The following is a 16,661-nucleotide window of genomic DNA, read 5'->3' on the forward strand; positions in this document are numbered from 1 at the left end:
AAACCCTTTTCCTGCCCAGGGAGCACAAGCAGGGAAAAGGGTAGAAGGCCACTACCTGCTTGCTTCCTCATTCAGTTATCTTTGCTACTGGTCTTCTTTCAGAAGGAAGAGAAACAAGAAAAAAAAACTCACTAAGTTTCAAAACGGTTCAATTTCTATGTCCTTTTGGGTGGACCATTCAGTAGTATCCATTGGTAGTTCTTCTTCTCCTTCAACGTCCAACAGCATCTCAGTGTCCTCTGGAAGCGTCCACTCCTCCTCCTCTATCCATGGAAGATGGCCCTTAAAAGCTCTACCTCTTAGTCTACCTTTCTCTGACTGGACCCTTCTGTCTGGGTTTCTTATTGGCCAAGAGTAAACTGGATTGCTCATCCTACCCCTCTCCCAGGGTAAAAAAATTTCACGTTTCTTTATGGGTTCCCATTTGTAGGTGTTCCTCTCCTGAGCATTATACTTAAGGGGCCTGCTGTTTTGACCCAGCTTTTCTAAGCGCTCCAAGAATTGTATAGAGGGGAGCTTCTTAGCTTACTCGCCCTAATTGGGGACCCCCCCCCCCCCCGCCACAGTAAGTTAGTGTGCACACACAGTTAAAATACCACAAAACACTTTAAAGAGGTTCTGTATGGTAGCCTGTTAGCTTTGTGCTAATTGCGTGTTAAGGATTTAACATCTTTTAGTAAAAGGACCCCAAAGAATTGGAAAAATTAACCAAGCACCGAGACCTGACTGTAGAAATGGCAAGACTCTACAACAATAAATCCAAAGAGTTTGCACACTTGGTTTGCGGGTGTCTCCACATAGTAAATTCAAACTAACAAATGGAACCTCAAATCCCCTGATAGGGAGAATATCAATGTAGAACTACCACTACCATTATAGGGGTCCGTTTTTATCATTGGTTCCGTAAGGGACCAAAGAAGAGGAAAACCAATCACACGCAAAAAACTCACTAAGTGAGAAAAAACGAGTGATTTAAAAACCTCCTCCTGTTCCTTACCCAAAATAATGTGGAGCTCACCAGTCACCAAACTAAAGAAAAGTGGGTTCGGAGACAAAGAAAACTGGCTGCTGGTTTTCCTCTTCTTTGGAACCAATGATAAAAACGGACCCCTATAATCGTAGTGGTAGTTCTACATTGATATTCTCCCTATCAGGGCATTTGAGGTTCCATTTGTTAGTTTGAATTTACTGTGTGGAGACACCCGCAAACTAAGTGTGCAAACTCTTTGGATTTATTTATAGTATTATTTCAGTTTGCATTTCCCTGTTTTTCTATGAAGACTCTAGAACAAGACATATTGGGTTATCCCTATTGTTGTTGGAGCCTTAGGCACTCTTACACCAAGGCTGAAAAACTTTCTAAAAATATCTTGATATCTCAAGTTTGACAACAGTGGACTTACAAAAAAAAAAAAAAAACCCCAAAACAAATAACAGTTTTGCTAGGTTCAAGCTATATTTTGCGACAATACAGGGATAATTCCTACACTTCTGGGTGATGCTCAAATTCTCCAGTGCTACCAGACAAACCTTTATATTGTGTGTTATGTATGCTACTACTATTAATAAAAGAAAACAGTCTTTATAGAGTGACAACAGAACAATTTATAAAAATTATGTTACATTTCCAAGTACAGTAATGGTGAAATTATAGTATGACATGGCTTACTGCAGACTGACGTAAGCTTAACTGTAAATGAAAGGAGGGGGCTATCTGACAGACAAAATGAAAACAGTATACATTATTGGGCAGACCAGGGTAATCTTCATTGTAGATCAAACAATGAAGGAATTTAATGCATTCTCCAGTTTTCTATTTATAGTAATCCTTTCATTTTGTAGATTTATGACTGCATTTGAGAAAGTTTGAAAATATACTGTAAGTATTCACATTTTGGGAAATAATGCGGGGCTTAAGGAAACACAAGCTAGTGGTAAAATTCTTTTCCTTGAATCCAGCCTTGAGCCAATTGCATCATTACGTGGTTCTGTAAAGAACTCTGAAACAGACAGGTACAAATACATTATTATTCTTTATCACAGTAGTGTGTGTGTGTACCTTAGCTCTGGCTGCAGGGTCATTCTTAATCCATTTTATCATTGTTTCATACACCAGTTCCTCTGCTTTAGTATTCAGGCTGTCATTAGAAATATAGGAAACGAAATCCTCTTTAGAAATGTTTAGAATCTCTTCTTGGCTCGCCACTTCTGGGAAATTTTGCAGTGCATATGCTTTTGCCATGTTGTATAGTTCAATGCATTGCATAGCTTCAGCCATGGCTAATATACCCAAACAGTTATTAGCAGTCAGTTGCTTTTCTAAAGAAAAACACAAAAAAGTCATTACGTCAATAGCTTAACAATGATTCATATTCACAAAACCTTAAACATGGTTCAGTTCCATGGTCCACCAATAAACAATGATAAGTAAACTCAGCCACCAGTATTTGGTTTCTTCGGGAATTGATGTATTCTCCACACTGTCAGCAGCTCTATTACCCTTCCACACAATACCTCACCAAAACTTATAAATTATTTTAAATAAAGCAAATTCATAAGAAGCTCCCCAACATGTTTTGCTTTGCTCCCCTCCCATCCAAAAGAAATCATAAGCTGCAGTTGGACTTGAACCAGCAACCTCTACATCTCTGTGCTCACTCTCACCTGGCTGCATTAACCTTTAAGCTATTCCTCTACATTCAGTGACGTACCAAGGGCGGGGCGGTCCGCCCCGGGTGTCAGCATGAGGGGGGTGCTCCGCTCCCGCTGCTCCCACCCAAAGGCTGCTGGTGCCCCAGTCCCCACCTGCCTACCCTCAGCTCCATTGACAGCTATCTTCTCCCTGCCACCTTGCCTTTAAAAAAATCTCTGAAGCGGCGGCGCACCGCCTCGTGACTGTGTGTACAAAAAGCGGATCGCCTCGTTGGGCTTTCCCTCACTGTGTCCCGCCCTCCTCTGATGTAACTTCCTATTTCCGCGAGATGTACAGGTTGCTGGTTCAAGTCCCACTGCAGCTTACCATCAATAATGCACAATTGTACAAACAGCCATATTCTGCTACACCATCTAGCTCTGGCTCTCAGCCACACTAGTTAGCTCCAATGTATAGCCATGCCAGCCAGTCCTAGTGCACAGCCACACTAACCACTTTTTTACACTTTCAGCAAGAAGATGGCTCTGGCTTAGGCATTGGACAGCTTACGTGGCTTCTAAGTAACTCCAACATGGTCACTTTTAAAGTAAATACAAAGAAATTGGCTTATTCTCAGAAGGAATTTACTGTATAAAGTAGCAAACTTTTTGGGCAAAGAAATTTGATCATTTTACCCCTTTATAACAGGCTGAGCAATAGTTGCCAAACAATTTTTCAAGTGACCTTTAGCATATTGGTACTGATACAAAAAATTCATCAGGTGGGCTCCCCTTTGTTTTTGTCTCAGTTTTTGATACCCTACATCCATGCTTGGGCTTTGCGAACAGCTCAACAGTGCCAATTAGTGGTGTCGTCTCCTTGCCAAGTTTCCTCCAGTTCCCTTCGGAACTCAGTTACTGGGTTTCCTATGAATTAAAACTTCTTTTATATTTTTTAAGCGGCTTCTGAAAGCTCATCTCTTTTCAGAAGCATTTAATAAAGATATTTAACCAGGTCCTTTTTTATGATATTATAGTATTAGTGGTAGAGGAGTAATTGTGTGTCGGGCCTGGGGACATGAGATCTCAGCACCACTGATGCTTTTACCTTTCCTATCCTTTATGTTGATGAGTTCCTTTTGGACAATAGTCCTGACTTTTATATAATATATTGTACTCCCCTTTGATGGTTTTCCCTAGGCGGTTAATCAAATAAAATAACCTGAACCTGAACTGATGCATTATCATGTATTCCTGTTTCACTATTAACTACAAAGCAACTTTTTTTTTCCTACTGTGACTGTCAAAGACCTAGATTTGGTAGATAATAGTAATCCCCTTGACACAATGCACTGATTATAAGCCTTTGTACAATTAAGCTGCTTACCAGCTCAAAGAAAATAAAGCTGAGAATACTACTTTATTTTTAGCAAGCCAATAGAGCCATCTCTATGAAAACATGTTGTACAGCTCTTTTTGACTGCCACCTCCTGATAACAAAAGCGCTGATCAAATCTGAAAGGGTATTTGGTAAGAGCACCAGACCTAGCTAGTCAAAATCTCTCAAATATAGCCTTTTGATTATCTGCATATTGGGTTCCAGTGACTTGATCCAATGACATACCAGTCAGTTGGACTCAGTTTGTCATTGAGGAAATCACATTTTTAATAATAAATCCATTCTAAAATAGCCACAAAGAACATTTATATTTTCTGCCTTAACAACTAAATAAAAATCCCACAATGTGGACAAGACATAGAGAGGTCCCCAAGAATCCACAGATGGATCCAGACACAATGATTAGATTGAGATAAGTTCACAAGGTGCCAACTTGTCAGTCAAGCAGGTTCTACAATGCCATGCCCTCAATCCTCATTCTTTACCATTCTGCTCTTTGTTGAGATGAAAATGGAAATACATAAGAAAATATCAAAGAACAAAAAAAACAAAAAACAAAACTGGATTTGCTTTTCTAAAATCAGTTGCACTTAACAGTACACTACGGGGCTAATCAGGCACATTTACTGAAAATGACAAATCATACCCTGGCAGATTCTCATTCCACGAAAGCAGAGGTTTTTTTTCTGTCTGGTGAAAAATAAAAGACCTACCTTTCTGGAATGAAACTTCATTGACAATTTATGTTTAATTAATTTTTATTGATAGCCAAAAAAACAATGCCAGCCAAAAACATGCAAGTTTAGCAGAGACATGGCTAGTTTCATTTCAATAGAAACTGATAAACTTCATTTGACATTTTAAAAATTGCTATTATTTTAAAAATTGCTATTATTTCCAGTTAACAATATAGTTTTAAACTAATATCTAATCAAATTTTAAATGATTGCCAGAGCATTTTTGTTAGTTCAATGAAGGTGTGTAGAATCTAAGAAGAGTAATTAATGCAAAAACAAGTTTATTTTAAGCAGAAAACATATGGCTGATCTGACTGCTACTTGATTATTAAGAAGTGCACTGCACATGAAATGACATTGCTAACTCATTAAACTTGCCAGGTGTTGGGATGGACACTAACAATACCAGATTGACTAATCAAGATTAAACTACATGATTCACTTGCTAGCCTCATCCCACACAAAACTTCCATCTCGCACACAAATGTGCCCATTATGTAAAATAATATGTTGGGGATAATTCTATAAACAGGACACCTTTATAAAATACTAGCGTTACCATGAATTTACATGCCTAAAATTTGGGCGTGATCACACCAGCCATAAAGCTGGCGTAAAATTAAAGTATTACTAATTAGGGGATAATTCTTATATTCCCAGAGTCAATGTTAACATCTATTACAAAAGACTCCAGCTTTCAGTATCACAAAAGAATTTATTACATTGCAGTACCACTCTAAAACAACTGACACTGCTGTCTGATGTTAAAAACTCACTCACTCATTCTTCCAGTCACCGTGCACTACCTGTACCTAAATATAAACCCACCACTGTTACAATCCGAACAGTAAATGTGTGCTGTTCCTTGATTTTTCATATATTTTACACCAATTATACACTGTATCATACAAATAAATCACAAATCAGTCCTCCCAGCGCAGTAGTCCTAGTCTTTATGGCGCCACGCTTTCCGCTTGGCTGCTGTAAACACGTTGTGCAGAAACACTGGGTGGCTGATCTCCAGAGTGTAAACACAGTTTATATGCTAACATTCCGTTAGCTACTTGAATATGATACATCCAATCATCTTTATACATCAAAGTACAGGTGCTGTGTGCTCAGTGATTAACTCATTAATCCACCATAAACATCTCCTATTTGTGCCGGTTCCCCGATGCAGGACCGCATTTCACAAATCTTCCTCAGGAGGAACCACCATCACATTTATAACATTTTAAATACAAGGGCATTATCACCTCTTTTTTTTCCTGCTGGTCATCCCTCTCCTTATGTACCCAAGCATCTTCCTGGCTTTGACCGTCACTTTTTCTACCCGTTTGGCCACTTTAAGGTCATCAGACACAATCGCCCCCAAGTCCCGCTCTTCTTTCATACACATGCACTTTTGAGTGATTGTAAATCTTCCCCCAGTTTCTAGTTTAAAAGCTGTTCTATCTCATTTTTAAATGTTGATGCTAGCAGCCTGATTCCACCCTGTTTAAGGTGGAGCCCATATTTCCAGAACAGGCTCCTCCTTCCCCAGCATGATACCCAGTTCTTAGCAAATCTAAAATCCTCCTCCCTCATCGCCTCATCCATGCACTGAGACTCCGGAGCTCTTTCTGTCTCTTGGGCCCTGCATGTGGAACAGGAAGCACTTCTGAAAATGCTATCCTGGAGATTCTGGACTTAAGCTTTCTTTCTATGATCCTAAATTTTGCTTCCAGAACTTCCCGCCCACTTTTCCCTATATCATTGGTACCTGCATGTACCAAGACAGTAGTCTCCTCCCCAGCATGGTCCAAAATCTAGGTGCTGAGTGAGATCTGCCACCTTCGAATCAGGCAGGCATGTGATCAAGCAATCCTCATAGTCATCCAGCTACCTACATGCCGAATGATAGGACTTCCAACTAAAACAGCCATCCTAACCCTTCCATACTGGGCAGAAACCTCTGGAGACATATTCTCAGTGTGAAGATATTGAATCCCCTGGAGGGCAGGTCCTGGCCACAGGATCATTTCCTGCCTCTCCATGGTGATGCTCTCCCTTAAGGAGACCTTTTCTCCTCCATGGCAACCTGAAGGTGGGACTTCTCTACTATGTCCCTGTAGGCCTCCACTATAAACCTGTCTGCCTCAGCTCGTCTAAGTTTGCTATTCTAGCCTCCAAAGATCAAAACCGTTCCCTTAGTGCTAGGAGATCTTTGCACAGAGTACATATATACAACTTCTCACCAAGTGGGAGATAAACATGTGACACTCAGTGCAAAAGACTGGATAGTCCCCATCTCACTGCTGGACTACTGTCTGCACCTTATTATAGGTGATTTCTTAATTAAGTTGCTATTGGAGTTGGGAATATGTAAACTAAAGTCCCCTAAGATTTCTAGTTATATTCTAGATTTATTATTATTTTAATGTTATTAGTAGGTTCCCCTCTATGGATTTAAGTAGACTGTATTTCTAGCGCTTCCACCAGTTGCCTTCCAGGTGCTGTAGAGGACATGCAGCCCATCTGCATATCCTCCCAGCCTTCTACGGGGTGACTCTCAGGTCCACTCCAATCCACCAGGGCCTACACTCCAGGTGCCTTGCGATGAAATATTTTCTCTCTATAGCCTGTATTGTCTCTCCGCTATTCCCTTGCTCCAGTACAATTTTTCTTCTTGATACTGCCCCTTCCCAATCTCGTTCTCCATCTGAAACCACTGTATACCTCAGGAACACATTGCCAACCTTCTGCTTTCATTATCTCACCATCACTTTCATCTTCTCCCTTCTTCTCAACCTTCAACATTTCCTTCCTTTCATTCAACCATCTCCATTCTGCCTGAGTACATCTCATGTTCGTTGCTGTCACTGTGCTCTCCTCATCTACATACTCTCTTGCTTCTTCTCCTTGTCTCCGCTGGGGATATCAACCCCAATTCTGCTCCTCCACGTCAGTTCTCAACCTATTTCTGCAGGTCACACTGTGATGTCTCCAATCTAATTTCTGTTCCTCTCTTCTCCTGCTTGAAGATGAGGATGGGTCCGATCCCCTGGGCTCTTGGACGGAGCTGGAAAATTTAAAGAAGAGACTAGCGAGAGCGGAACTACATGCGAACACGTTAGTGCAATATTTAAAAAGATCATGGATCCCACGTGGGTTGCGAATTATAAAAGAACCAAAAATTTTTGTATCTGATAGGATCTTTATGGATAAATGGTCAGCCATATTAAATAAATGCAGTCGAGATCTTATGGCACTAATTGTGGAAGCTGACCTTAAAATACAAATTAATACGGTAGAAGAGGCGCTTAAAACTAGTCAAATACCGGAAGAATATGACAAGCGTATGGGAGATTTGAAGAAATCGGTACAATCTATGAAAGATTCAATAAGACAAATTAAGAAGTTGAAGCGGGATGAGCGAGATTACCAATAGGGTAGGATATATACCTGGCACAAGAGAGAATACACCACTAACACCCGAAAACGAGTAGCCTTTGAGGGATCGACAGAAGAGAGTGAGGAGTTAAGCACAGGAAGTGATCAAGAACAAAATGAAAGGATGGGGGAAGGAGGTGGTTCGGAGCATGTGAGAACGAGAGTGAAGGTGGTTCAACAGAAACAGCGACAAGGTTACAAAGATCGGAACCAACAGGAGAATCCCCGGACTCTGGGATATCAGAAACAATAGTAAATATTTCTAAGTATGTCCTCTCGCAGGATGAAATAAATCTGCTAAATTTGGGACTGGGTTTTGTCCCTACAACTGATCATGATCCGTTTCGCCTTCGTGTAGCTCTTCAAAAATATTTTAGAAAATTACAATGTAAAGTGTATTTTTTGGATCATGCTAATACTATTGATATGTCCATAGCGAAGCCACCCTCCACATGGTATCTGCCTGGCCCTACTAACCCAGTGATATCCACTTTTAAGGATCTGGTTTTGAGAGATCTTGAAGTATTGGAACAAAATGGAAGTAAGTTCAGAGGAAAAAGAAATTTGTCATCTGGACAATGGACTGCGTTGCAACAGCTGAAAAACGAGCCCTCCATTGTCGTTTTGAGAGCAGACAAGGGGGGAGCTACGGTGATTTCGGATATTCATCAATGTCGTGAAGAAGCAATGAAACAATTGAATGATACGGTAGCGTATAGAGTGCTTGCTACAGACCCGATGGAAGGATTGCAGACATATATTAAAGATCTGGTAACAGAAGCAGTAAAAATGAACATACTTACAGTTAAAGAAGGAAATTTTCTTATAGAAAAAAAATCCTCAGACTCCTAAAATATATTTCTTACCAAAGATTCATAAACAGATGAAAAATCCGCCGGGACGTCCAATTGTCTCTACTAAGTCATCTGTTTTGAAACATCTGTCTCAGTTTGTGGATCTTTTTCTGAAAAATCATGTACAAGATATGCCATCTTATATAAAAGACTCTTCTCATTTTCTAAGAGATTGGAAAATATCGGAAATGTGACGGAAGATACCTGGTTGGTTACGTTAGATATAGTGTCTTTGTACACACGGATCCCTCAGTTAGGGGCTTTAGAAATAATAAAACAAATTGTTGAGGCAAGAAATGAACACCAGCGGATTACATCTGATTTTATTGTTCAATTGGCAGAATTGGTTATTTTGAAGAACTATTTTTGGTTTGATAAAAAAGTTTACCTGCAAATCCAAGGTGTAGCAATGGGGGCTACCCTAGCTCCGTCTGTGGCAACACTCTATATTGCTCGTTTAGAAGCTATGCTGATTTATCCATCTGAACGTTTTAAACCAGTACGAATGTGGAAACGTTTTAAACCAGTACGAATGTGGAAACGTTTTTTAGATGATATCTTTTTTCTTTGGACTGACTCCAAACAATCTCTCTATGAGTTTACTGCTTGGTTAAACACACTGGATTCAAATATCTCGTTCACTATGACAGCTAATAGGACATCGATTGAATTTCTGGACTTGTGGGTATATAAAAATGAATCTGGACTATCTACATCATTATATCGTAAGCCTTCAAGCCTTAATACACTTACAGTTCAATAGCTGTCATCCATACCATTTAAAATACAACCTCCCTGTCAATTTTTGAGGGTGAGAAGGGTGTGCTCTACTCTTCAGGAGTTCAAAAATCAATCGATTGACTTGAAACAACAATTTCAAGTATGAGGATACCCCACATCATCGATTAGAAAAGCATATTTGCGGGCTCGTTATGCCCAACGACCCTTATTATTAAAAGAAAATACGCCTGATGATGAAGTTCGAGAAGAAAAATTAACTTGTGCTCTTCCGTTTACTACAATGAGTCAGAAGTTGATACAGATCATTAAAACTCATTGGCACATTTTACAGTTATATCCCTGTTTTCCAGAGCCCCCCGAATTGCATATACTAGAGGAAAAACAGTGGGGGAGTGGTTGTCAAAGAAGAAATTTCTTTACTCCAATTGGAAAGAAGGAAGAGGTGAACAAATAGAATGTGGTCATTGTCAGTGGTGTAGAACAGGAATTATGGGCCCTAGTTGGTGTGTCCCTGGTAGAGATAGTATCATTAGATTGAGAGAGAGAGAGAGTTACTTGTGATTTTAGTAATGTGGTATATAGCATTATTTGTCCTTGTGGACTGATTTATGTAGGGAGAAGCGCTAGATCGATAAAAGTTCGATTAACAGAACACAAGTCCAGAATCACTACTCAAAATATGCAGGCACCCTTAGTAGCCCATTGGCTGGAAAAAAAATCATACGGTAGATGAGATACATTGGAGAATCCTGGAGTATGTAGGCCCAGGGGAGGAGGGAGGCTCAGTTAAAAAGTTATTAAATTATCATGAACAATTTTATATTTTCTCTTTAAATACGGTATCAGTGGCCGGCTTAAATGCCGAGCTAGAATGGGCGTCGTTAATTAGTTAGATCAGCTAGACTTCCGCTTCAAGTGTCCAATAGAGCCTAGGGGAGGATCCATGATGTCAGAGATAATTAAAATATTTAAGTAGGAGAGTAGAACGCCAGCGCCATCTTGGGAAGGAGTAAACCCATTAAAATAAAGTAGAGCTGACGCTGGGAGAGACTATAGGTAAGAGGTTTATATTTAGGAATTTTTAAAAACTACCTAGGTTTTGAAAACTTATGAAGGAAGGTTTTCTAATCGATGGGAAAGTAAATTAACATATTGGGTTTTCTATTATAGGGGACAGCCCTTGATACAGCTCGGTGCAGAGCGAAACATGCATGTCGGGCAGTTGAACCCCTTGGTCTGAGTGCAAAATAAAAGATAAGTAATTTAATTGATAAGAAAATAATAAAAAAGAGTTTAAAATTTAAAAACTAAGGAAATCGGGTGAACTGATGAAGAAGTGGGCGCTAGCTACATTGCCAGATTTACATCTTTGGCAGTGAGCGCCTCTGAGGTTGCCTTGAAAAATATGAAAATTGTTAACATATGTTTTTTAAAAATTTTCTTATATGTTTGAAAGTCAGAAAACTCTAAAAACAGTTTGAAATGAAGGTTTTGCTTTAATTGAATTTATTGCTGAACCCAATTTGATTGAGATAGTTCTAATACTAGCCATGGCCATTACTGCAGTCGGCGGGTATCTCTAAGCCCCACCTGGTGAGGAATTCCTACAACAGTCTGTGGCATTGCCTCTGAATGACACTCCACACATGCATGAAAACTAAGCACATACGGGGTGCTGGCACTGGTGGCTCAGGTATACTGCTGCCGACTGCCAAGCATGGTAAAAGAGAATTCTGGCTGCCTTTGAAGGTGCATATAGACAAAGCAGGGGTCTCATCCCCCCAAATATATATATATTTTTAGTTTTGCCTTTGAAGGTGGTCATCAGCTGTCAGGGCTTGGGATACCTGCCAGCTAAAGTATTTACATTTTGAGTTGGAAGACTCAGGGGGCAGAGCTCAGGGGAAGGAAGGAGAGGAGAGGACAGAATATTTTATATCCACCCAAATTGGCTGTCTGGCTATGCCACTGCTCTCAAGTCTAACTGGCTAATAATTTCTTATGGACTTTTCCTTCAGATACGTATCCCCGTTTTCCGTGGAATCCTGCTGTTAGTTGCTCTAACTCAAAATAAACCTTGATAGATTTTTGTGCATTGCATCTGTGCATGTTTTTATTTCTCATAAGAAAAATATATATTTAAAATTGAAATGTTTTGAGCCAGCAAACCCAAATAAATTAGATAAACCTATTTCACAATAGAAATTATAAAATAATCAAATCACCCACGGATCATTTACTAATGGCAAAAGTATGTAAGCAGTAATAAATGGGACCTACAGCAGATAGCACACACTGTTAGTAAATGACCTCTTATTAATAGAAACATGACAGCAGATAAGAGCCAAATGGCTCATCCACTCTGCCCATCTACAACAACCCCTATCTCTTCCTTTCCCTAAGAGATCCCACTTGCCTGTCCCATGCTTTCTTAAATTCAGACACAGTCCTAGTCTCTACCACCTCCACTAGGAGGCGATTCCACGCATCCACCACTCTATCTGTGAAAAAGTATGTCCTTAGATTACTCCTGAGCCTATACTCTTAACTTCAATCTATGCCCTCTCATTCCAGAGTTTTCCATCATTTGAAAGAGGTTTACCTCCTGTACATTAATGCCACAGAAATATTTAAAAATGTCTACCATATTCTCTCTTTCCAGTCTTTCTTCCAAAGTATATATATATATATATATATTGAGATCCTTACGTCTGTCCCCATATGCTTTATGACAGAGACCACTGACCAATTTTGTAGCTGCCCTCTAGACTGACTCCATCCTGTTTTTATTTTTTCATAGGTGCAGTCTCCAGAGACTTATACAAGAGCACCATCACCCCTTTTTTCCTGCTGGCCATTCCTCTCCCTATGTACCTGAGCAACGTTCTGGCTTTGACCGTCACCTTTTCTACCTGTTTGGCCACCTTGAGATCATCAGACACAATCACCCCCAAGTCCTGCTCTTCTTCCGTACACAGAAGTACTTGGATGACCCTGAATTTTTTAGCATTAAATCTGAGTTGCCAATTGCTGGACCATTCTTAAAGCTTCACCAGATCTCTCTGCATGCTATCCACACCCTCTGGGATGTCTACTGTATTACAGAGTTTGGCATTGTCGGCAAAGAGACAAATCTTACCAGACAGCATTTCCGCAATATCACTCACAAATATGTTAAACGGAGCCAGCCCAAGGACTGATCCCTGCGGTACACCACTGACAACATCCTTTTCCTCGGAGCAAACTCCATTTACTACTACCCTCTGTCTCCTTTCACTTAACCAGTTTTTAACCCAGTCAGTCACTTTAGTACGTCTAGTAGCGGTATAGAAATGATAAGTAGTAGTTATTTATCAGTTGCCTGTGCAGAACCGTGTCAAAGGCTTTGCTAAAATTCAAGTACACCACATCTAGTGCCCCTCCCATATCCAACTGTTTGGTCTCCTAATCAAAGAAATCAATCAGATTTCTCCAACAAGACCTGCCTCTAGTGAAACCATGCTGCCTCGGGTCCTGTAGCCCATTTCATTCTAGAAACTTCACAATCCTCCGCTTTAGAAGCATTTCCTCACAACTGAAATCAGACAAACAGGTCTGTAATTCCCAACCTCCTCCTTACATCTTCTCCAATCCGCTGGGATCACTCTAGACTCTAAGGAAGCATTGAAGAGGTCATTCAAAGGAGCCACCAGAGTTTCTCGAATACCCTCGGATGTATCCTATCAGGCCCCATCACTGTCTATTTTAGTTTAGCTAGCTCCTTAAGAACACAGTCTTCTGAGAATCGGTCCTGGTCTTCCAAACATCTATTCTCATTAGCATTTATTTTCTATAATCCTACCCCCAACCTTTCATCCGTGAACAAAGAACAGAAATAATTTAGTTGTAAGCAGAATAGACATTTTAAAATATATAAATAAATAGTTGTTAAGCAGTTCAGCTTTATCCTCATCAGCTTCCACGTATTCCGCCCCGTCATCCTTGAGCCTCACTATACCATTTTGGCACTTCCCCCATCACTTACATATCAAAAAAATGTCTCGTCCCCCAGTTGTACCATACTGGCTATCTTTTCTTTCATTTGTACTTTTGTTTTCCTAACAGCTTTTCCAGCTTCCTTAGCTTTTCTAGATATTTTGTCTGTCTTCCTCTTTCTGGTCATCTTGTAAACTTATGAAGGCTAACCTTTTTTTCTTTTACCTTTTCAGCCATTACATTTGAGAACCAAAGCGGCCACTTTTCCTCTTACTTTTACATACTTTTCTATTCCTTTACATTCCTTTCAGTTTTCCCACTGCTGTCTTACTTCCTTCAGCTGTTCCAATCCAACTAACTCTTCTTTTAGATATTCCCCCATCTTGGCAAAGTCTAGAACCTTCAATCTTGAATAAGCTCTCTTCTCATGTGTCTTAATATTGAACCACACTATCCGTTGATCACTAGATGCCAAATGATTTCTCACCATAAAATGAGAAACACACTCCCCGTTTGTAAGCATCAGGTCCAGAATATCTTTATCTTGCGTGGGTTCCATTACCAACTACTAGAATAATTCTTCTTGTGGAGAATCCAAGATCCCCTTGCTTCTAGGTGACTCCACAACAGGACGCCTCAATCAACGTCCAGCATATTAAAATCACCTACCAGTAGTACTATATTGTGAATGTCTTCAATTAAATCTCTATTTCTTCTGATTGTGAGGAAGCCTATTTATCACACCAATGTAAATACTTTTTTTATATTCCCTCTTTCCAGTTTAACTCACAGTGCTTCTACCTTACCCCATATGTCCTCCAATTGTGTCACTTCAATATTATTAACATATGCTGCCACTCGCCACCCTCTTTTCCTAGCCTGTCTTTCCTGAATAGATATTTTTCCCTATTTCTATAAAAGTATCAGATATTCTACATATATGCTGGAAGCTTTAGGGAACAGAAGACAGTTCTGTTCCCTATTCTAACCTTAGATTTTTTTTAAATGATTTTCAACTCCAAACATTTGTGTGGGGGCTGGGGATGGGGTTAATTCATATCAGGATTCCTATGTGAAATCCAAAAGGCACCTAATTTTGTCTGTTTTTAATAAATTATTTTTATTGAAAGCAGATTAGCAATGAACAAATAAAAATGCACTGTTCTACAAACAATGTATATAGGCAATCAATACAAAGTGAAATGCTATTTCAATTTAAAATTTTATAACTATAAAACCTCCCCAACCCACTCCCATTCTTCAATCCTCCTTTTCCCCGATCTTATTACAATGCTTTCTTTACTTACAACCGAAATAAAACCATGGATCTGTGACAGCCTGGTTGGGTGGAGTTCCATACACCAGAGGCAGGGTAAACAAAACGATACAGTAAAGCAACTTCCTGAGTTTAGCACCTGATGAAATGATAATATCATAACCTCATGTTAAGTATCCAACTACAAGCTCTATGTGACATGGCAGTTCAAACTGGCTCCCAGATTGCTTGATATAGATTCCATCTTGCAGTTTGATTTTGCCCCACTTTAAGAAGCTCTATTACCATTATAGTATATAGTAACTTTTGCCACTGAGTCAAAATTAGGTGGCTCCAATAGTCACCAATTAAGCAAAATAGCTTTACAGGCTAGGGCAAATATAAAATCAAGAAGCTGCTTTTGCTCTTTTACCACAGATGGATTAAACATCCCTGCTATAGACAAAATATAATCATTAGAGGTTATACTCTATGAAACCGCAGATAAAGAGCTCTGTTGGGTTGATTTTTGGAAAATTAATAATGATCAGATGTTTTAAAGACTATATCTATGCATAGTTTTTGAATGGTAGTTAATAAATAGAAATAAAACAGAAAAAAGAAAATAAGATAAGTTTAGTCTAATAAAAAAAGGTATCTTATTTTGTTTTCTATATTTTGTTTTATTTCTATTTGGTTACCATAACACTTTACTTGAATGGAAGTTCAAAGCCTAATAACCCCATATTTTGAGTACTGCAATAGTCTTTTGTTAGGAATTTCTCTTTTCTCTTTGTATCTAATCTTTTTCCAGTTGCTAAAGTACCTTAATCATTTATGGCCCCTATTCACATTCTCTTCCTAGCTCTGTCCCTTCCTAATCTTTTCCCTCACCCCCTACCTCTCTCCGCTACAGGAACTCACTTCCCATCCATTGATTCATCACCTCACCTTCTCTCCTACCCTCTTCCTCCCTCTTGGCTTTTAATCTCCGCCTCTTTCTTCCCTCCATTTTGCCTTCCCATTCCACCTAAATACCTCTCGCCTTCGACGCCTTCGTGGCCACACCTCTCCTACTCTCCTCCGCTCTCTTTTACTCCTTCTCTACTCTCAGCCGGTGACATCAATCCCAATCCTGGCCCCCCCTCACCAACTATTATCCCAACTCTACAGATCTCACCGCGACCTCTCTAACCTCATCTCTATTTCTCTACTCCCCTCCTCTTCTCTGCCCTTCTCTTGCGCCCTATGGAATGCCCGCTCTATCTGTAACAAACTCGCCTATATCCAGGACCTCTTTATCTCGCGTCATCTCCATCTGCTCTGCCCTGATGACTCTGCTTCAGTCGCAGCCCTCTGCCATGGCGGTTATCTATTTTCACATACTCCTCGCCCTGCTGGCCGTGGGGGCGGTGTTGGACTACTTCTCTCTCCCTCCTCCAGATTTCAACCCCTTCTTCCACCTCAATCTCACTGTTTTTCCTCCTTTGAAGTACACTCTATCCGCCTTTTCTCTCCTCTGCCTCTTCGAATAGCGGTCATTTATCGCCCCCCTGATAAGTCCCTTTCATCCTCTCTCAGTGACTTTGACGCCTGGCTTGCCTTCTTCCATGATCCTTCCTCCCCCTCTCATATCC

The 16,661-nt window shown here is 40.0% G+C and overlaps 1 protein-coding gene across 1 annotated transcript in view; it reads right to left on the minus strand.

Annotated features, from left to right (window-relative positions):
• KLHL29 (kelch like family member 29) overlaps positions 1–16,661 on the minus strand; it is a 915,027-nt gene that overhangs the window by 139,494 nt on the left and 758,872 nt on the right. Inside the window, exon 9 of the mRNA XM_030195140.1 lies at positions 2,060–2,319. Within this exon, the coding sequence (XP_030051000.1) occupies positions 2,060–2,319 (260 nt within the window). The remainder of the gene's footprint in view (positions 1–2,059; positions 2,320–16,661) is intronic.

Source organism: Microcaecilia unicolor, chromosome 3, assembly GCF_901765095.1.
Source record: "Microcaecilia unicolor chromosome 3, aMicUni1.1, whole genome shotgun sequence".
Classification (NCBI taxonomy): Eukaryota; Metazoa; Chordata; class Amphibia; order Gymnophiona; family Siphonopidae; genus Microcaecilia; species Microcaecilia unicolor.